This window comes from Bombina bombina, chromosome 6 (assembly GCF_027579735.1).
Source record: "Bombina bombina isolate aBomBom1 chromosome 6, aBomBom1.pri, whole genome shotgun sequence".
Lineage (NCBI taxonomy): Eukaryota > Metazoa > Chordata > Amphibia > Anura > Bombinatoridae > Bombina > Bombina bombina.
In genome coordinates, this window is record NC_069504.1 from 224,628,194 (window position 1) to 224,649,829 (window position 21,636).

The window sequence follows — 21,636 nt, forward strand, 5'->3', positions numbered from 1 at the left end:
ATGTTGGACCTCATCAGGTGAAGGTATGTTGGACCTCATCAGGTGAAGGTATGTTGGACCTCATCAGGTGAAGGTATGTTGGACCTCATCAGGTGAAGGTATGTTGGACCTCATCAGGTGAAGGTATGTTGGACCTCATCAGGTGAAGGTATGTTGGACCTCATCAGGTGAAGGTATGTTGGACCTCATCAGGTGAAGGTATGTTGGACCTCATCAGGTGAAGGTATGTTGGACCTCATCAGGTGAAGGTATGTTGGACCTCATCAGGTGAAGGTATGTTGGACCTCATCAGGTGAAGGTATGTTGGACCTCATCAGGTGAAGGTATGTTGGACCTCATCAGGTGAAGGTATGTTGGACCTCATCAGGTGAAGGTATGTTGGGACCTTATCAGGTGAAGGTATGTTGGGACCTTATCAGGTGAAGGTATGTTGGACCTCATCAGGTGAAGGTATGTTGGACCTCATCAGGTGAAGGTATGTTGGACCTCATCAGGTGAAGGTATATTGGACTTCAAAACAACACACAACATTTTATCAGAAATAGGCTAAAACACAGAACACATTATCCCAAAATGTAGTTTAGTGAAGTATTGGGTCATCCTGCAGAACCAAGTGAGTAAAGAGGGATCTTATAGCACCTAAAAAAGTGGAACCACAAGTTTTCATTGGTGAGAGGCAATATTTTGCATGGTTTATTAATAATATAATATGGATTTACCCCTGCATATTCTTAGGTATACAGTTTGTCTCATAGGCACATGTTACTGTTTTGCCTCATTGGGGGCCCTCAACGTATTATTCTCTGCAGCTTTGTTTATGACACCCTGCTTTCACAAAATATAAGTTCCTGTCTGAAATCTTAAGCTTTTTGCACCACATTATGAAGGATTAAGTGACAGGTCATGCTACATTTTGCACTGCACATTGCTGTGGTCCTATACTAATCTAATTCTTACTAAAATAAAGGTTAACTAGCAGTATACTTAAAGGGATATGAAACCCAAAAATGTTCTTTTATTATTCAGACAAAGCATACAACTTTTAAAAAGTTTCCAATGTACTTCTATTATGAAATGTGCTTAGTTCCCATGGTATTTTTTATTGAGGAGATACCTAGGTAGGTGTCAGGAAACAGTGCTGCCATTTAGTGCTCTCGCAGATGGATAACATTCTTGCAAAACTGCTGCCATATAGTGCTCCAGACATTTGCATGCCCCTTAGATACATCCTTGCTTTTCAACAAAAATATACCAAGAGAACAAAGAACATTTTATAATAGAAGTAAATAAGAAAGTTGTTTAAAACTGTGTGCTATGTCTGAATCATGAAATAAATTTTGAGTTGTATGTCCCTTTAATGATATGTAAGTTTGGGAAGTAATCTGCTTATCTTATCTGCAGCTGGATTCAGTGCGTATATAACTGTAGGCTTTTTTTCACATGTGTAAGCGTAACTTGCTCATTCAGATTTTATTTATATAAAAATATATTGTTTACATGTTTAATGGATTCTTCAGTCTCACATTATACTGGCTTGCCAGCTCATTCAACTATAATGTTGTTTTAACCTTTATGTGAAAACCTCATGCTATTCAGAACTAACCCATTTGAAATTGCTTCACCTTGTGTGATGACTTTCCCCAAACCTTTGCATGAAACTGTAATGATTCTGGTTATGACAAACTGAATCCCTATGCAGAGCAGGAATGATACAGGTTTATCACAGTTAGAAGATATTAGTCTTTGTGTAGCTTTATACACAAAAGGTCAGCTCTTTTACTTTATAGGTAATTTGCTCTTGAAAAAGGCAGTTGTGAGCTACTGAAACGCGTTGAGCATTTTACAGGCAAGCTGTGTTTTTATCCTTTTTTTTTTTTTTTTAAAGCTGTTTTTATAATACTCTGAGTTTTTTTTTTACACTTGACGCTGTCTGCACAGTCGATGGACGATCCAATAAAGGCTTAATTTCTCTTTAAGCGCTTGTGAGTACATTTCATTTAGTTCTGGGCTTTCGTTGTGAAGATATCACACTATTGTGTTCTTTGTTTCCTTTGAGATTTCATCTCGATCATAACCCCTGCAAGCGAGTCGTAGGAGAAACTACTGCTATATTTTCTGATATAAGGTACTGTCTCACAAGTATGTAAGAAAGATTATTTTATTTTGTGGACTTTCAGTCAACTTTAACATGGTGACAGAAAGAGGAAAAAAATATTTTTCATTAACATTTTCAGTTCTCAATAATGTACATTAATTTATAAAAACGATCTTAACTTCAAGATGCTCCTGACATCATATTACTGTTTTGGCTCATCCAACATTTTTCAGTTTATCAACATAATACTCAAAGTCCATATTTTTTCTTCAGAGCATTAAAAGTCTTGTCTGTTTCCTGTGACTGTTCAATGTGAGCAAATAAGGCAAGGACATCTGTAAAAATGTTTAGAAAACACACACTTTCAGTAACAAAGAGATTTAATTTTAAAATAGCTTTTTGCTAAAATGCTTTTTTTTGTTCCTTACCATTGTAATTAAAATGGTAAAGACACAAAACATTAGTAACAGGATTAGTTACACAAGGTTATACTATTTTTTATTATAATATTAAATAAAAAGCATAAAACAAAAAATATTCTATCATGAATATGAAAATTACAACTATTATATTATGCATATGAAAGAGTACCATTTATGAATATGAATATTTTCCCCCTAAAATAGTTAAAAATATATTTAAAATTGAAATGTACATGGGTGCATTTTAATTTTAAATAGAAGCATTTCCCAATATACTTTCATTAGCAAAAATGCTTCTAGTAAAGGGGTTAATTCAGAAAGATTGATCATTTTAGATATTTAGAATACAACCAAGCTGCCAGTCCAGCACTTTCAGATCTTCTTGATTTATATAGAATCTGAGATGCAACAATGGAGAACTTGGATGTGATCACTGTTCCCTCTAAGGCCAGTTTTGTGAGCAGTCCAGCAGTGAAAGTTAATAAGTAGGGATGCACCGAAATTTCTTCCGCAGAAACGTTTCGGCCGAAAATGGCATTTTTGGCTATTTCGTTTTTCTTGCCTGTTATTTTCGGTAAAATTATTGTGTAGCATATTTCAAATTTGATGCTAGCCTAGAGCTGCTGTTTGAGTTCATTTCTTGACTTACTGTTTCTCATATAATAATAGTTTTCTAGGACTATACTTTATTTGGATAATTGGTAAAAAAACAACAACTGTTAAATCTGATTCTGTTACCTAGAACTAAATAAAGAATAATACAGTATATTGATATTTAATATTGTTTTAAGTAGGGATGCACCGAAATTTGGTCGCTGAAACATTATGGCTGAAAATGGTATTATTTTTTGCCTGCTTTTTTTTTCTTGGTAAAATTATTTTGTAGCATATTATTGTTTTAAGATATTTTTGTCCAATTTTAGTGTGTTACGTTCAAAAAAAGTGTGGTTATTTTATTTTATTTGGCTTGCAGGTTTTCAATTCAGATTCATTCATAAAATAGTCTAATTATGCAAAAAATAAAAAAATATTTTAAAATAATTTGGAAAAAAAAAGGCAATTTTTGGTTTTGGTTTTGGGCTAAGTGCATCCTGGATTTTAGGATTCGGTCCAGAATTTCCATTTCGGTGCATCACTGTTAATAAGGGAACCACACCTTGCAGTCTGCCTTTTGCAGTGTTTGCTAATTGCTATAATGAACTATTTCACTGCTGGGCTGCTGGGCTGCTCACAAAACTGTCCCAAGACTGGATGTGACCTATAATTCTAGTCGCCTGTTTAAGCTTTGAGACGATTCCAAACTGCACCTCAACCAGACAGACCTGCACCTGTCGTGATCATATTATACATGGACTCTAGAAATATCCTTCAGTAAAATGGTTTTCCTCTTACTAGTAAGGAAGACCACTGTATGGTGAGATTTACAAATACTGTTGAAGGGGATAGTAAGACCCACTGGGCTAGAAAGGATAAAGATAATATCATGTAGAACCAGACAAGTGGAATAGCATTCAGAGCTACTAACATTAAATCATGGGCCAAATGTGCAAATTTCTTCATAATGGGACAGCATGGTTTTAAACCTCCTGATCACATGCATAATCTGAGAAATACTGGTTTATATACAGTATAACTAAAAAAAAAAAACAACAACTTGTTTGTCAGACCTCTGAGCAAAATTCCACATAAAAGTTAAGTCACCTGCGTTACATAACTTACAAGGTCTTTTCCCAAACAGCTCAAATAGTTTAACTGTGGCGGACTTATTTCTTGTCTAGACTCAAAAATGAAACCTAATAAATGTCACTACTAACCTGATGCATAGTGAGATGCTATGTGATTCCCAGCAACAAAGTGAATAGTTATTTAAAGAAAAAAGTAAACTAAACTATTTGATTGCTACTACTGCTTGCCAACACAAGCCAGATTAAAATCACTATAGCTTCATAATTAAAAAAAAAAAAAAAGACACTTATAACATGATTGCTAAGCAAAATAAAACAAATCTATAAAAAGTGAAGTTTAAAGTATTTGTTGTACTATTAATGAAATAAAAAAAATTAATGCTGGGGTACTATTACAGTAGGTAAATATCTGAGTGTTTCAACTCTATGCACAGTTGCCAATTTTAATGCACTGAGACATGCACTGCACATTTTCCTATTGTAGCGCACTGAAAAAATCAACTCTTCTCACTCAAATATTCAGTCAAAAAAACCTTTAACATTCATGTGCAAAAACTAATACAGTACTTACGTTCTTTTTCAGATTCGGATAAGAACATTACCACCATATCAAATCGTCTGAGCTCTGAAAGCCTTTTTAGGATTTCAAGAATAAGAGCTACACTTTCTCTCCTTAACAAGGAAAACAAAGGAAGAAGAGTATTTTAAATAATAGTCATAAAACATACATTTCAATTCATTATTCATTGAGGGAAAAAAAAAAAGACACCAAAAAACATTTAAACCAAAAATGAAATGCAAATATGATATTTAGTAATTTACCAAAATTCAAACCAAAAAAAGAGAAGATAGTTGATATAATTTAAAGGGACATTCCAGCCAAAACTGGAATCCACATGTATGCATTACAGTTTTAAATAGAAGCATTTTTGTAATATACGTGTATTAGCAAAAATGCTTCAAATAAAAGCTATAGCTGGTTTAAATGTGTATTTAAGTATGCACCGTGCACCAGCATTTGAAACACAGCACTATCTCAGAGAGCTTAAGGTGCTTGTATCATCTGGTAATTACTCAATTTGTTGACATGATACAAGCCCCATTGGCACTCTGAGCAGCTACAATATTTAAAATGATGGTGCGCTAAGAATATACATCTATCCTTCAAGTGCACATACAGAGAAAAATGTTAACACAAAAAAAAATAGTGATAACTTTTACAAGAAGCATATTTGACAATACATGTATATTGCAAATAGGTTTCTATTCAATTATGTAATTCATCTATGTGCATTTAAATTTTGACCGGAATATCCCTTTAATTCCAGAGTGACACTATGCCAAGCTTTAATTTAGACAGTATGAAGTTCAACGTATGCTATCTATCTCTGTCTAGAAATGTTCACTCATTCCAACAAAATAAGCTTGTCCTGTGAAAGCTCTAAAAGGTGTAGCATTGATGAGCAGACCCAAAATATTTACAAGGGCATTGCATACAAATAATTTATCAGTTTAATATAGGGCTAATTTATCTGAGAAGACTGGGAATATCAGCCTAAAACATAACTTACTAGCCATGAAAATCAGCAAATTAATACAAGAAATAAAACTGTAGAGAAAATAAAAATGATAAAGCTTAGAACATTCCCAAAAAAGATAGAAAGAAACAACAGATGAAGCTTGGGAAAAGCCTTTTAATTTTATGAAGATAAAATTATTTCAATTTTTTAAAAGGATAAAAAAAATCTCAAGCAATTCGGTTAATTAGCCTGATAAACGGGAGCACATTCCTTAAATTTCTTTTAAATATGGAAATTAAGTCTAGCTAGTTTAGACAGAGTACTTAACAGGATTAAAGCACACTTAAAGCACACTATTTTTTAGTGGTCATGCATTAAAACTGCTATGAGCAAAAATCAGAGAGAGACTTTAATTCAGTTAATGTATTATTAACTCCTTAACGACACGTCGTACAGGGTACGTCATACACAAACTAGTCTTTAAAGACCAACAACGTACCCTGTACGTTGTTAAGGGTTTAAAGCGGCTGGAAGCGATACTGATCGCTTTCAAGGTATTGCCGTGATGCCTCGATATTGAGGCATCACTGCAATACCTTTTTTCAAACACTGATGCAGAGAGAACCACTCTGTGACCCTCTCTGCATCGGCCAGCGATGGTGCATATCGTTGGTGGGGGGGGAGCAGCTGCAGGGAGGCGGGTGGGTGGCCTATCGCTGGATCACTTCCTGTCGGATCAGTCCCTGGTGCGTGCGGGGATCTGCACTAATATGTACATTTAAGTCTTGGTGGGAGCGGGTGTTGGGAGAGGGAGGTAGGAAATTATGTTTTATAAAATGGATCTGGGAGAGGGGGAGGGGGGCAGCTACACTACAGAAAAATAAAAATTTATATAAAAAAGGGCACATTATTTTGAAAAGTGGGTACTGACAGACAGCTGCCAGTACCCAAAATGGCACCGAATAGTGAGAGGGTTAGAGAGCTGGGGGGGCTCAGGGAGGTTGGGTGGTAAGAGGGCATCCTACACTGCAGAAAATATATAATTTAATTTATTTTTATTTTTAATCAAACACAAACTTTTTTTTTTTATACTGGCAGACTTTCTTCCAGTACTTAAGATGGCAGGGACATTTGTGGGGTGGGGGAGAGCTGTTTGAGAGGGATCAGGGGTGGGATGTGTCAGGTGGGAGGCTGATCTTTACACTAAAGCTAAAATTAACCCTTCAAGCTCCCTACAAGCTACCTAATTAACCCTGTCACTGCTGGGCATAATGCAAGTGTGGTGCGCAGCAGCATTTAGCTGCCTTCTAATTACCAAAAAGTAATGCCAAAGCCATAAATGTCTGCTATTTTTGAACAAATGGGTTTCCAGAGAAGCATTTACAACCATTTGTGCCATAATTGCAACGATAACGATTTTTTTTATTTGATCGCTTTTGGCGGTGAAATGGTGGCATGAAATATACCAAAAACATAATTTACGTAAGAACTTACCTGATAAATTTCTTCATTTCTTTCATATTGGCAAGAGTCCATGAGCTAGTTACGTATGGGATATACAATCCTACCAGGAGGGGCAAAGTTTCCCAAACCTCAAAATGCCTATAAATACACCCCTCACCACACCCACAATTCAGTTTAACGAATGTGGGCTGATAAAGAAAGGAGTAAAAAGAATCAACAAAGGAAATTGGAATTAATTGTGCTTTATACAAAAAAAGAAAATTTATTCTTACCTGATAAATTTATTTGACACGATGAGTCCACGGATCATCTTAATTACTAATGAGATATTCACCTCCTGGTCAGCAGGAGGGGGAAAAGAGCACCACAGCAGAGCTGTTAAATAGCTCCTCCCTTCCCTCCCATTCCAGTCATTCGACCGAAGTTAGGAAGAGAAAAGGAAAAGCCAAGGTGCAGACGTGTCTGAAGTTTACAATAACCCACAACCTGTCTAAAAGAACAGGGCGGGCCATGGACTCATCGTGTCAAAAAAGAAATAAATGTATCAGGTAAGCATAAATTTTCTTTTCTTTTTTTAAGACACGATAATTCCATGGATCATCATAATTAGTAATGGGATTCAATACCCAAGCTAGAGTACACAGCTGATACGGGAGGGACAAGACAGGGAACCTAAACGGAAGGCACCACTGCTTGAAGAACCTTTCTCCCAAAAGCGGCCTCAGCCGAGGCAAAAGTGTCAAATTTGTAGAACTTTGAAAAAGTGTGAAGAGAGGACCAAGTGATTTTAAACAGCGCTGGTTATAATACAGACGCTGTTAGCTATTTGCATTTGGGAACTTTCCTTGGGAGAGACTATTCACTCTGCATTTAACCCTGCTGTAGCGGGTCAGTTATATACCCAGTATCAAAACTTTTGAAGAAACAGACACTTAAAGCTGTAGTTTCCTATTTCTGAAAAGGGGACATTTTAATATAAGCCAATCGTTGTATATTTGGTAACCAGAAGGTGTTTTATGTGGAGTGTGTTAACACTTATCATTAGCGTGAAGTGATACTTTTTAGCTATTGTGATATTTTTTATCAATTAAAGCATAATCTTTTATGAGAGTGTGAATGGCTGTATGAACAACTATAGGTGGGAACGATTGAGTATTATTATTTGATTATTATTGGATTGTACATTAGTTTGTTTTTTAGGTTAAAGTGTTCTAATAAAACCTTTTTGAAAATACATTCACGGTATATTTATAGTTATTTTAAATCCCCTAACAAGGTCATTTATTATTTAAATTATTTATTATCAAGGTAGAAAAACTTTAAGAGATCTGAATATACATATCTACATAACCTCCCGCTTTATGCGCCCACTGTCTCCAATTTTTGTTTGAACTTAATATCTAAGGAAAGCATAGGCTCAAACGAAGCCCCTTGAAGAACTTTGAGAACTAAATTAAGACTCCATGGAGGAGTAACTGGTTTGAACACAGGCCTGATCCTGACCAAGACCTGACAGAATGATTGTACATCTAGAACATCCGCCAGACAGTTGTGTAACAAAATAGATAAGGCAGAGATTTGCCCCCTTTAGGGAATTCGTCGATAAACCTTTCTCCAAACCCTCTTGGAGAAAGGACAAAAATGAGTAGCCTTTGAATTATCACCAATAGAGATATTTAAGCCAAATCTTATGGTAAATCCTTCTAGTAACAGGCTTACGAGCCTGAATCATGGTCTCTATGACAGAGTCGGAAAATCCCCGCTTGGATAAAAATTAAGCGTTCAATCTCCAAGCAGTCAGTTTCAAAGAAACTAGATTTGGGTGAAGGAAGGGCCCCCGAATCAGAAGGTCTTTCCTCAACGGAAGTCTCCAAGGTGGTAGAGATGTCATCTCCACCAGATCTGCATACCAAAACCTGCAAGACCAGGCCGGTGCTATGAGGATCACTGTGGCCCTTTCCTGTCTGATTCAAGCAATTACTCTAGGAAGAGGAGCAAACGGAGAAAACAGGTATGTTAGATTGAAGGTCCAAGGGGCCGCTAGAGCATCTATCAGTTCCGCCTGGGGGTCCCTGGATCTCGACCCGTATCTCAGGAGCTTGGCATTCTGTTGCAATGCCAATTCCGGCTGACTTCACTTGAGAATCATGCTGCAGAACACTTCCGGATGGAGTTCCCACTCCCCCGGATGAAAGGTCTGCCTGCTCAGGAAATCTGCCTCCCAGTTGTCCACTCCTGGGACGTGGAATGCCGACAGGCAGCAAGAATGGGCCTCCACCCACTGAATTATTTTGGATACCTCTGTCATCGCCAAGGAACTCCTCGTTCCTCCCTGATGATTGATGTAAGCCACTGATGTTATGTTGCCCTACTGGACCCTGATAAACTGTACCGAGGCTAACAGGGGCCAGGCCAGAAGAGCATTGTAGATCGCTCTCAGTTCCAGAATGTTTATAAAAGTTGGGTTTGTCCGGGATCTGAACCCAGGACTTCTCGCATCCTAAGCAAGAATCATACCCCTAGACTAACGAGCCATTTGGGTAGAACAGACTCCGACCGAGTCCATGTTCCCTAAGCCTTTAGAGAGCCCCAGACTGCTCCCCACCCTAGAAGGTTGGCATCTGTTGTCACAATCACCCAAGATAGTCTGCGAAAGCAGGTTCCCTGGGAGAGATGATCCAGAGACAACCACCATTGTAGAGAATCCCTTGTCTCCTGCTCCAGAAGTAATCGAGGAGACAAGTCAGCATAATCTCCGTTCCATTGCCTCAGCATGTTTAACTGTAGAGGTCTGAGATCGAAGCGAACCAACGGGATGATGTCCATTGCCGTCACCATCAGCCCGATTACCTCCATGCACTGACCAACGGACGGCCAAGGAGTGGACTGAAGGACTAGACAAGTATCTAAAATCTTTGATTTCCTGACTTCTGTCAGAAAAAATCTACATAGACAAGGACTCTATTATGGTTCCTAAGAAAGGTTCCCTTGTATTTGGGACTAAGGAACACTTTTCCAAATTCTACCTTCCACCCGTGAGATCGCATGAAGAATAACACAAGGTCCGTGTGGGATTTTGTTTGAAAAGATGGCGCCTGGACTAGACAGTCGTCCAGCTAGGGGGCCCCAGCAATTCCCTGTAACCGAAGCACCGCTAACAACAAACCCAGAACCTTTGAGAAAATTCTGGAAGCTGTGGCAAGACCAAAGCCACAAATTGGAAGTGTTTGTCTGGAAAGGCAAACCGTAGAACCTGTGACAGTCCCTATGAATGTGAACATGCAAGTACGCATCCTTTAAATCCACCAAAGTGATAAATTGACCTCCCTGGACCCAAAGGAGAATGGAACAAATAGATTCCATCTAGAAGGAGGGTATTCTTAGGAACTTGATAGGACTGAAGGTTCCCTCCTCTTTTGGGAACCACGACCAGATTAGAATAAAGTCCCAGACCCCATTCCTGAAATGGAACAGGAACTATCACTCAGGTTGTAGAGGTCTCCTACGCAGAGGAAGGACACCCTTACCTCTCATCTGGCTCCAGATAATCTTGAAGCCAAAACCTCCCTTCTGCTGAGAGGCAAAAGTAGAAGGATTCCCATGAAATCTCAAAAGGAGCGAAAAAGGTAAATTAACCATAAAGAGAATCAATATTGTAAGACTGAAATGTTTGCTCCCCGCTAAAAAGCTGAGGGGAAGCATCTATAAGATAAGAGATGGACGACTTAAGGGCCTTTATTTTATCCTGGGCCTCTTCGAGGGGAGTGTCTGTCTGATTGAAACCAGACAACGTATGAACCAGTATGCTGCCGCGTAAGTGACAGTAGCACTACAAACCATAGGTTGCCATTTTTTTGAACAACCCTTCTAATCTCTTATCCCTAGTATCCTTAAAGGAACAACTATCCTCTATGGGAATAGTAGGTCTCCCGGTTAACGTGGAAATTGTCTCTTCCACCTTGGTTACCGCCTGACGAGATTCCTTGAAAAAAAAGTTTGTTATGGGTAAACACTCCAAATATAGGAAATGGGAAAACAAAGAGGTACTCGATCTCTCCCATTCCTTAACTGATACTTCATAAGATTAACAACAACCATGATCGTTGTCGTCTTGAGTAGTTAAAACATCCTAAGAAACAGATGGAGGTGTACTAGCTGAAACCTGAAAAATACTATTTCAGTATCAGCAGGAGGAATTATACCGTCAGAAACTGAGATTTTATCCTTAGATGCTACCGAAGTATCCTCTTCCTCATGCCTGGGAGGGGAACTCTGAGACAGCAACCACCATGACAGAAACCTTGCTCACTGAATGTTTAATTTTCCTCTTGCACTCTCCCTGCAGCATGGGAAAAGCCGACAACGCACCCGAGACCCACTAATACAAAAGGGAAGATAAGTATTGCAAGATAACTCCAGGAGTCATTGTGGAGGAAGAGCAGGGCACTGGTTGAATGGACTCTAAGTTTTAAGGACACTTGAGGAGAAAGCTGCAGAATATATAGGAGATTGTCATGATGCATCTTGTTTTATAACAGCATCTGAGACAAATTTGGCTCTGAACAAAAGGTTTATTTCTGAACTATAAAAATTGCCATACATGAGGAACAGAAAAACTGTTATCATTCACATTTTGATTACATAAAATTGAATACCCTAACTAGGGCTACTGTGTCTTTAAATGTTAAGAGTGACTTCTTAATTTAGTTTTACATATAGACCATTAACATTAGATATGTTAAAAAACAAGCTGAAGGGCCTCCTGGACCGTCTGAATATCCAATTGATAAATAAAAAAATGGGTGTTACTGTATCTTTAAGTGTTAAAATAACTGCTTTATTTTTTACAGCAAATAAGTCTGTAACACGTCATTCAGACAATCCCTAGACCTCAGATTAATAAAATAATGTATGTTACTATATCTTTAAGGGATAAGATAACTGCTTTATTTTTACATAGAATAAGCCTGAAACATGTCTTATTATTGACTTCAGACAATCTCTCATCTTCTGTCCTCTATGTCTCCAAGAAGTCAGCTAATGGAGTCTCTTGTCACCAGATGGGAGGCTAACAAATAAAAAACATCCGGACTCCTTAATAACCGGAATAATACAGAACGTGAAGTCTCTCTGCTGCGTGACATAACGCAGTAGAGGAGACCCACCATCTCTCTCCGTTGGATCGGATAAGGCTAAGGGGAAAAGGCGCGCAACAAGTCGCGTAGTTAGTTCTGCCCATCGTGGGCGTATCCAGATAACCTCCCGGGCAGCTCAACATTGTAAAGCAAGAGCCGTCTGCAGAAATAACACCCTTATGGCGGTTAAAGCGCTAAACCTCCCGGTCGGCTAAATTATGTAAAGAAAGCCGTCGGGAGTAGGAATTGCCCCAAAACATGTATAACTTAAGGCTAGCAAAATAAACCGTTGACAAGGCTAATCTCCCAGTCGGCTGTTGATCATAATAAAGCCGTAGGGAGTTGTTAAGCATATAAGAGCCACTTCTCCACGTCCCTAGTGCCTGCAGTAGTTGCCCTATGACCTATCACTACTAGAGATCATGTCATCTTCTGTACAAAAATGTAGTAAAGTGCCAATTTTTCTGTGAACATATCCCCAGAAAATAAAACTTAGCACTTACCTTAAAAATCTGCCCGGCAGCAAGGCAGCTCACGTGGCTTGTGAGGTCCTCTCCCTCACATTGTCCTGTGGAAATAAAAAAATAATGAGTCTATTTTCCCCTCAGACTTTCACAAACAGGGCAGCATACAATTTATGGGAGGCGCAGTGAGAATTATGTCCCACAAGTTTCCATTGCTCTAAAGCCACCAAAGCTCTACTGAAGAGACTGATATGGACAACGGCTACACCCTAGGACAAAGCAGCCCAATCTTGCACTACTTTAAAAATAATAAACTCTTGATTGAAGAATCTTTTACTAACACCTCACTTTACCTATCACTAACGTAAGCAAAGAGAATGACTGGAGTGGGAGGGAAGGGAGGAGCTATTTAACAGCTCTGTTGTGGTGCTCTTTGCCTCCTCCTGCTGACCAGGAGGTGAATATCCCATTAGTAATTAAGATGATCCGTGGACTCATTGAGTCTTTAAAAAAAATAATCATAACCACCATAAAAAAGGGTGGGCCTCATGGACTCTTGCCAATATGAAAGAAATGAATTTAGCAGGTAAGTTCTTACATAAATTATGTTTTCTTTCATGTAATAGGCAAGAGTCCATGAGCTAGTGACGTATGGGATAGCAATACCCAAGATGTGGAACTCCACGCAAGAGTCACTAGAGAGGGAGGGATAAAAATAAAAACAGCCATTTCTTGCTGAAGAAAATTAATCCACAACCCAAAATATAAGTTTATTCTCTTAAATGAAAGGAAAAACGTAAAACATAAGCAGAAGAATCAAACTGAAACAGCTGCCAGAAGAACTTTTCTACCAAAAACTGCTTCAGAAGAAGCGAATACATCAAAACGGTAGAATTTAGTAAATGTATGCAAAGAAGACCAGGTTGCTGCTTTGCAAATCTGATCAACTTAAGCTTCATTCTTAAAAGCCCACAAAGTGGAGACTGACCTAGTAGAATGAGCTGTAATTCTCTGTGGCGGGGCCTGACACGACTCCAAATACGCTTGATGAATCAAAAGCTTTAACCACGATGCCAAGGAAACGGCAGAAGCCTTCTGACCTTTCCTAGAACCAGAAAAGATAACAAATAGACTAGAAGTTTTCCTGAAATCTTTAGTAGCTTCAACATAATATTTCAGAGCTCTTACCACATCCAAAGAATGTAAGGATCTCTCCAAAGAATTCTTAGGATTAGGACACAAGGAACAACAATTTCTCTATTAATGTTGTTAGAATTCACAACCTTAAGTAAGAATTTAAATGAAGTCTGCAAAACTGCCTTATCCTGATGAAAAATCAGAAAAGGAGATTCACAAGAAAGAGCAGATAATTCAGAAACTCTTCTAGCAGAAGAGATGGCCAAAAGAAACAACACTTTCCAAGAAAGTATTTTAATGTCCAAATAATGCATAGGCTCAAATGGAGAAGCCTGTAAAGCCTTCAAAACCAAATTAAGACTCCAAGGAGGAGGGATTGATTTAACAACAGGCTTGATACGAACCAAAGCATGAACAAAACAGTGAATGTCAGGAAGCTTAGCAATCTTTCTGTGAAATAAAACAGAAAGAGCAGAGATTTCCCTTCAAGGAACTTGCAGACAAACCCGTATCCAAACCATCCTGAAGAAACTGTAAAATTCCTGAATTCTAAAAGACTGCCAAGAGAATTTATGAGAAGAACACCATGAAATATAAGTCTTCCAAACTAGATAATAAATCTTTCTAGAAACAGATTTACGAGCCTGTAACATAGTATTAATCACTGAGTAAGAGAAACCTCTATGACTAAGCATTAGGCGTTCAATTTCCATACTTTCAAATGTAATGATTTGAGATCCTGATGGAAAAATGGACCTTGAGACAGAAGGTCCGGCCTTAATGGAAGTGGCCAAGGTTGGCAACTGGACATCCACACAAGATCTGCATACCAAACCCTGTGAGGCCATGCTGGGGCCACCAGCAACACAACAATTGCTCCATGATGATTTTAAAGATCACTCTTGGAAGAAGTACTAGAGGCGGGAAAATATAAGCAGGTTGGTAACACCAAGGAAGTGTCAATGCATCCACTGCTTCCGCCTGAGGATCCCTGGACCTGAACAGGTACCTGGGAAGTTTCTTGTTTTGATGAGAAGCCATCAGATATATTTCTGGAAGACCCCACATCTGAACAATCTGAGAAAACACATCTGGATGGAGGGACCACTCCCCCGGATATAAAGTCTGACAATTGAGATAATCTGCTTCCCAATTGTCTATACCTGGGATATGAACCGCAGAAATTAGACAAGTACTGGATTCCGCCCAAGCAAGTATCCGGGATACTTCTTTCATAGCTTGGGGACTGAGTCCCACCCTGATGATTGACAAATGCCACAGTTGTGATATTGTCTGTCTGAAAACAAATGAACGTTTTTCTCTTCAACAGAGGCCAAATCTGAAGAGCCCTGAAGATCGCACGGAGTTCCAAAATATTGATTGGTAATCTCACCTCTTGAGATTTCTAAACCCCTTGTGCTGTCAGAGATCCCCAAACAGCTCCCCAACCTGAAAGACTTGCATCTGTTATGATCACAGTCGAGGTTGGACGAACAAAAGAGGCCCCTAGAACTATACGACTGTGATCTAACCACCAAGTCAGAGATAGTCGAACATTGGGATTTAAGGATATTAATTGTGATATCTTTGTATAATCCCTGCACCATTGGTTCAGCATACAAAGTCTCATATGAAAACGAGCAAAGGGGATCGCGTCCGATTCTGCAGTCATGAGACCTAAAATTTCCATGCATATAGCTACTGAAGGGAATGACTGAGACTGAAGGTTCCAACAAGCTGAAACCAATTTTAATCGTCTCTTTTCTGTTAGAGACAGAGTCATGGACACTGAATCTATCTGGAAACCTAAAAAGGTGACCCTTGTCTGAGGAATCAAAAAACTTTTTAGTAAATTGATCCTCCAACCATGTTTTCGAAGAAACAATACCAGTTGATTTGTGTGAGAATCTGCAGAATGTAAAGACTGACCTAGTACCAAGATATTGTCCAAATAAGGAAACACTGCAATACCCCGTTCTCTAGGGCACCGAGAACCTTCAAAAAGATTCTTGGAGCTGTCGCTAGGCCAAATGGAAGAGCGACAAATTGGTAATGCTTGTCTAGAAACGAGAATCTCAGAAACTGATAATGATCTGGATGAATCAGAATATGAAGGTATGCATCCTGTAAGTCTATTGTGGACATATAATGCCCTTGCTGAACATAAGGCAGAATAGTCCTTATAGTCACCATTTTGAAAGTTGGTACTCTTACATAACGATTCAACATTTTCAGATCCAGAACTGGTCTGAATGAATTTTCTTTCTTTGGGACAATGAATAGATTTGAATAAAACCCCAGACCCTGTTCCTGAAACGGAACTGGCATGATTTCTCTGAAACACACTTCAGGAAAGCCTGAGCCTTTACAGGATTTCCTGGAATGCGTGAGAGAAAATATCTTCTCACAGAAGGTCTTACTCTGAATCCTATTCAATATCCCTGAGACACAATACTCAGAATCCATTTGATTTTGGACAGAATTTGTCCAAATATCCTTGAAAAATCTTAATCTGCCCCCTACCAGCTGAGCTGGAATGAGGGCTGCACCTTCATGCGGACTTGGGGGCTGGCTTTGGTTTCTTAAACGGAAACCGATTCCTTGGGGGAAGGATTAGGTTTCTGTTCCTTATGGAACGAAAACGGTTAGAAGCTTTAGATTTACCCTTAGGTCTTTCATCCTGATGCAAAAAAACTCCCTTTCCCCCAGTGACAGTTGAAATAATCGAATCCAACTGAGAACCAAATAACTTATTACCTTGGAAAGAAAGAGATAGCAATCTAAACTTAGAAGTCATGTCAGCATTCCAAGATTTAAGCCACAAAGCTCTTCTAGCTAAAATAACTAAAGACATACAGGGAGTTCAGAATTATTAGGCAAGTTGTATTTTTGAGGATTAATTTTATTATTGAACAACAACCATGTTCTCAATGAACCCAAAAAACTCATTAATATCAAAGCTAAATATTTTTGGAAGTAGTTTTTAGTTTGTTTTTAGTTTTAGCTATTTTAGGGGGATATCTGTGTGTGCAGGTGACTATTACTGTGCATAATTATTAGGCAACTTAACAAAAAACAAATATATACCCATTTCAATTATTTATTTTTACCAGTGAAACCAATATAACATCTCAACATTCACAAATATACATTTCTGACATTCAAAAACAAAACAAAAACAAATCAGTGACCAATATAGCCACCTTTCTTTGCAAGGACACTCAAAAGCCTGCCATCCATGGATTCTGTCAGTGTTTTGATCTGTTCACCATCAACATTGCGTGCAGCAGCAACCACAGCCTCCCAGACACTGTTCAGAGAGGTGTACTGTTATCCCTCCTTGTAAATCTCACATTTGATGATGGACCACAGGTTCTCAATGGGGTTCAGATCAGGTGAACAAGGAGGCCATGTCATTAGATTTTCTTCTTTTATACCCTTTCTTGTCAGCCACGCTGTGGAGTACTTGGACGCGTGTGATGGAGCATTGTCCTGCATGAAAATCATGTTTTTCTTGAAGGATGCAGACTTCTTCCTGTACCACTGCTTGAAGAAGGTGTCTTCCAGAAACTGGCAGTAGGACTGGGAGTTGAGCTTGACTCCATCCTCAACCCAAAAAGGCCCCACAAGCTAATCTTTGATACCAGCCCAAACCAGTACTCCACCTCCACCTTGCTGGCGTCTGAGTCGGACTGGAGCTCTCTGCCCTTTACCAATCCAGCCACGGCCCCATCCATCTGGCTCATCAAGACTCACTCTCATTTCATCAGTCCATAAAACATTAGAAAAATCAGTCTTGAGATATTTCTTGGCCCAGTCTTGACGTTTCAGCTTGTGTGTCTTGTTCAGTGGTGGTCGTCTTTCAGCCTTTCTTACCTTGGCCATGTCTCTGAGTATTGCACAACTTGTGCTTTTGGGCACTCCAGTGATGTTGCAGCTCTGAAATATGGCCAAACTGGTGGCAAGTGGCATCTTGGCAGCTGCACGCTTGACTTTTCTCAGTTCATGGGCAGTTATTTTGCGCCTTGGTTTTTCCACACGCTTCTTGCGACCCTGTTGACTATTTTGAATGAAACGCTTGATTGTTCGATGATCACGCTTCAGAAGCTTTGCAATTTAAAGAGTGCTGCATCCCTCTGCAAGATATCTCACTATTTTTGACTTTTCTGAGCCAGTCAAGTCCTTCTTTTGACCCATTTTGCCAAAGGAAAGGAAGTTGCCTAATAATTATGCACACCTGATATAGGGTGTTGATGTCATTAGACCACACCCCTTCTCATTACAGAGATGCACATCACCTAATATGCTTAATTGGTAGTAGGCTTTCGAGCCTATACAGCTTGGAGTAAGACAACATGCATAAAGAGGATGATGTGGTCAAAATACTCATTTGCCTAATAATTCTGCACTCCCTGTAGATTTAACATCAACTTTGATGATATCAAAAATGGCATCACAAATAAAATGATTAGTATGTTGAAGCAAGCGAACAATGCTAGACAAATCAGAATCCATTTCTTGTTGCGCTAAATTTTCCAACCAAAAAGTTAATGCAGCTGCAACATCAGCCAAAGAAATTGCAGGCTTGAGAAGATGACCAGAATATAAATAGGCTTTCCTTAGATAAGATTCAAGTTTCCGATCTAAAGGATCTTTAAAAGAAGTACAATCTTCCATAGGAATAGTAGTATGTTTACAAGAGTAGAAATAGCCCCATCAACTTTGGGGATCTTTTCCCAAAACTCCAATGTAACTGCTGGCAAAGGATACAATTTTTTAAACCTTGAAGAAGGAATAAAAGAAGTACCAGGCCTATTCCATTCCTTAGAAATCATATCAGAAATAACATCAGGAACTGGAAAAACCTCTGGAGTAACCACAGGAGGTAAATAAACAGAATTTAAACGTTTACTAGTTTTAATATCAAGAGGACTAGTTTCCTCAATATCCAATGTAATCAACACTTCTTTTAACAAAGAACGAATATACTCCATTTTAAATAAATAAGTAGATTTGTCAGTGTCAATATCTGAGGAATGATCTTCTGAATCAGATAGATCTTCATCAGAGGAGGATAATTCAGTATGTTGTCGGTCATTTGAAATTTTGTCAACTTTATGAGAAGTTTTAAAAGACCTCTTACATTTATTAGAAGGCGGAATAGCAGACAAAGCCTTCTGAATTGAATCAGCAATAAAATCTTTTAACCCTTTGAGTGCTAAGCACTTTCCCACCTGGGTGCTAAGGTTTTCTTTAAGGGTTTTTTATTTTTAAAAATATTTTTTTTACTTTTTTTTATTTATTTCAGATCCCCAAGACTTACACCGTTGGAAAGGGAAAGGTTAGGCGATTACCTTTCCAACGGTGGGTCTTGGGGGTCGGTAGCTGCTTAGATGCCTGAGATACAGGCTTCTAAGCAGCATGCCCCCTGCTCCTACATTTAACATTGTTAATGTTAAAGTTGCACGGTGACGTCATCACGTTTATTGCACGTGACGTCACCACGCAAAACGGAAGCCCCGGCGAGGAGGAGCGGGTGGGAGCCCCCAGATCTCCCTCAAGTTGGGAAAGTGCTAGTGACGGCTCTGAGCCGTCATTAGCACCAGAGTGGGAAACTCTGTGACGACTCAGAGCCGTCACTAGCGCTCAAGGGGTTAAATTCACAGGTATATCTTGTACATTACATGTTGAGGGAACAACAACAGGCAATGTACTATTACTGATGGACACATCCTCTGCATGTAAAAGCTTATCATGCCAACTATTACAAACCACAGCTGGAGATATAATCTCCACAAGTTTACAACAAATGCACTTAACTTTGGTAGAACTGTTATCATGCAGCAGGGTTCCAACAGTGATTTCTGAGACAGGATCAGATTGAGACATCTTGCAAATGTCAGAGAAAAACATAATTTATGTAAGAATTTACCTGATAAGTTCATTTCTTTCATATTGGCAAGAGTCCATGAGCTAGTGACGTATGGGATATACAATCCTACCAGGAGGGACAAAGTTTCCCAAACCTCAAAATGCCTATAAATACACCCCTCACCACACCCACAATTCAGTTTAACGAATAGCCAAGTAGTGGGGTGGAAACGAAAGGATCAAAAAGCATCAACAAGGAATTGGAATAATTGTGCTTTATACAAAAAAAATCATAACCACCATAAAAAGGGTGGGCCTCATGGACTCTTGCCAATATGAAAGAAATTAATTTATCAGGTAAATTCTTACATAAATTATGTTTTCTTTCATGTAATTGGCAAGAGTCCATGAGCTAGTGACGTATGGGATAGAAAATACCCAAGATGTGGAACTCCACACAAGAGTCACTAGAGAGGGAGGGATAAAAAATAAAGACAGCCAATTCCGCTGAAAAAAATTAATCCACAACCCAAATCAAAAGTTTTAATCTTTATAATGAAAAAAACTGAAATTATAAGCAGAAGAATCAAACTGAAACAGCTGCCTGAACCTTTCTACCAAAAACTGCTTCTGAAGAAGAAAAAACATCAAAATGGTAGAATTTGGTAAATGTATGCAAAGAAGACCAAGTTGCTGCTTTGCAAATCTGATCAACAGAAGCTTCATTCTTAAAAGACCAGGAAGTGGAAACTGACCTAGTAGAATGAGCCGTAATCCTGAGGCGGGGATTTACCCGACTCCAAATAAGCATGATGAATCAAAAGCTTTAACTAAGATGCCAAAGAAATGGTAGAAGCCTTCTGACCTTTCCTAGAACCAGAAAAGATAACAAATAGACTAGGAGTCTTCCTGAAATCTTTAGTAGCTCCAACATAATATTTCAAAGCTCTTACCACATCCAAAGAACGTAAAGATCTCTCTAGAGAATTCTTAGGATTAGGACACAGAGAAGGAACAACAATTTATCTACTAATGTTGGAATTCACAACTTTAGGTAAAAATTTAAATGAAGTCCACAAAACCGCCTTATCCTGATGAAAAATCAGAAAAGGAGACTCACAAGAAAGAGCAGATAATTCAGAAACTCCTCTAGCAGAAGAGATGGCCAAAAGGAACAACACTTTCCAAGAAAGCAATTTAATGTCCTTCAAAACCAAATTAAGACTCCAGGGAGGAGAGATTGATGTAATGACAGGCTTGATACGAACCAAAGCCTGTACAAAACAATGAATATCAGGGAGTTTAGCAATTTTTCTGTGGAATAGGACAGAAAGAGCAGAGATTTGTCATTTCAAGGAACTTGCAGACAAACCCTTATCTAAACCATCCTAAATAAACTGTAAAATTCTAGGAATTCTAAAAGAATGCCAAGAGAATTTATGAGAAGAGCACCATGAAATGTAAGTCTTCCAAACTCGATAATCTTTCTAAGAAACAGATTTACGAGCCTAAAACATAGTATTAATCACAGAGTCAGAGAAACCTCTATGACTATGCACTAAGCGTTCAATTTCCATACCTTCAAATTTAATGATTTGAGATCCTGATGGAAAAACAGACCTTGAGATAAAAGGTCTGGCCTTAATGGAAGTGGCCAAGGTTGGCAACTGGACATCCGGACAAGATGAGCTACCAGCAACACAAACGATTGTTCCATGATGATTTTGGAAATCATTCTTGGAAGAAGAACTAGAGGCGGAAAAATATAGGCAGGTTGATAACTCCAAGGGAGTGTCAATGCATCCACTGCTTCCGCCTGAGGATCCCTGGACCTGGACAGGTA

At 38.8% G+C, this 21,636-nt stretch overlaps 1 protein-coding gene across 1 annotated transcript in view; it reads right to left on the reverse strand.

Moving 5' to 3' along the window:
• Positions 1–2,142: 2,142 nt before the first annotated feature.
• The window catches only part of RPAP3 (RNA polymerase II associated protein 3), a 214,134-nt gene continuing 194,640 nt past the window's right edge, over positions 2,143–21,636 (reverse strand). Inside the window, exons 16-17 of the mRNA XM_053716744.1 lie at positions 4,774–4,874; positions 2,143–2,430 (exon numbers count right to left, since the gene is read on the reverse strand). Of these exons, the coding sequence (XP_053572719.1) occupies positions 2,345–2,430; positions 4,774–4,874 (187 nt within the window). The 3' untranslated portion in view covers positions 2,143–2,344. The remainder of the gene's footprint in view (positions 2,431–4,773; positions 4,875–21,636) is intronic.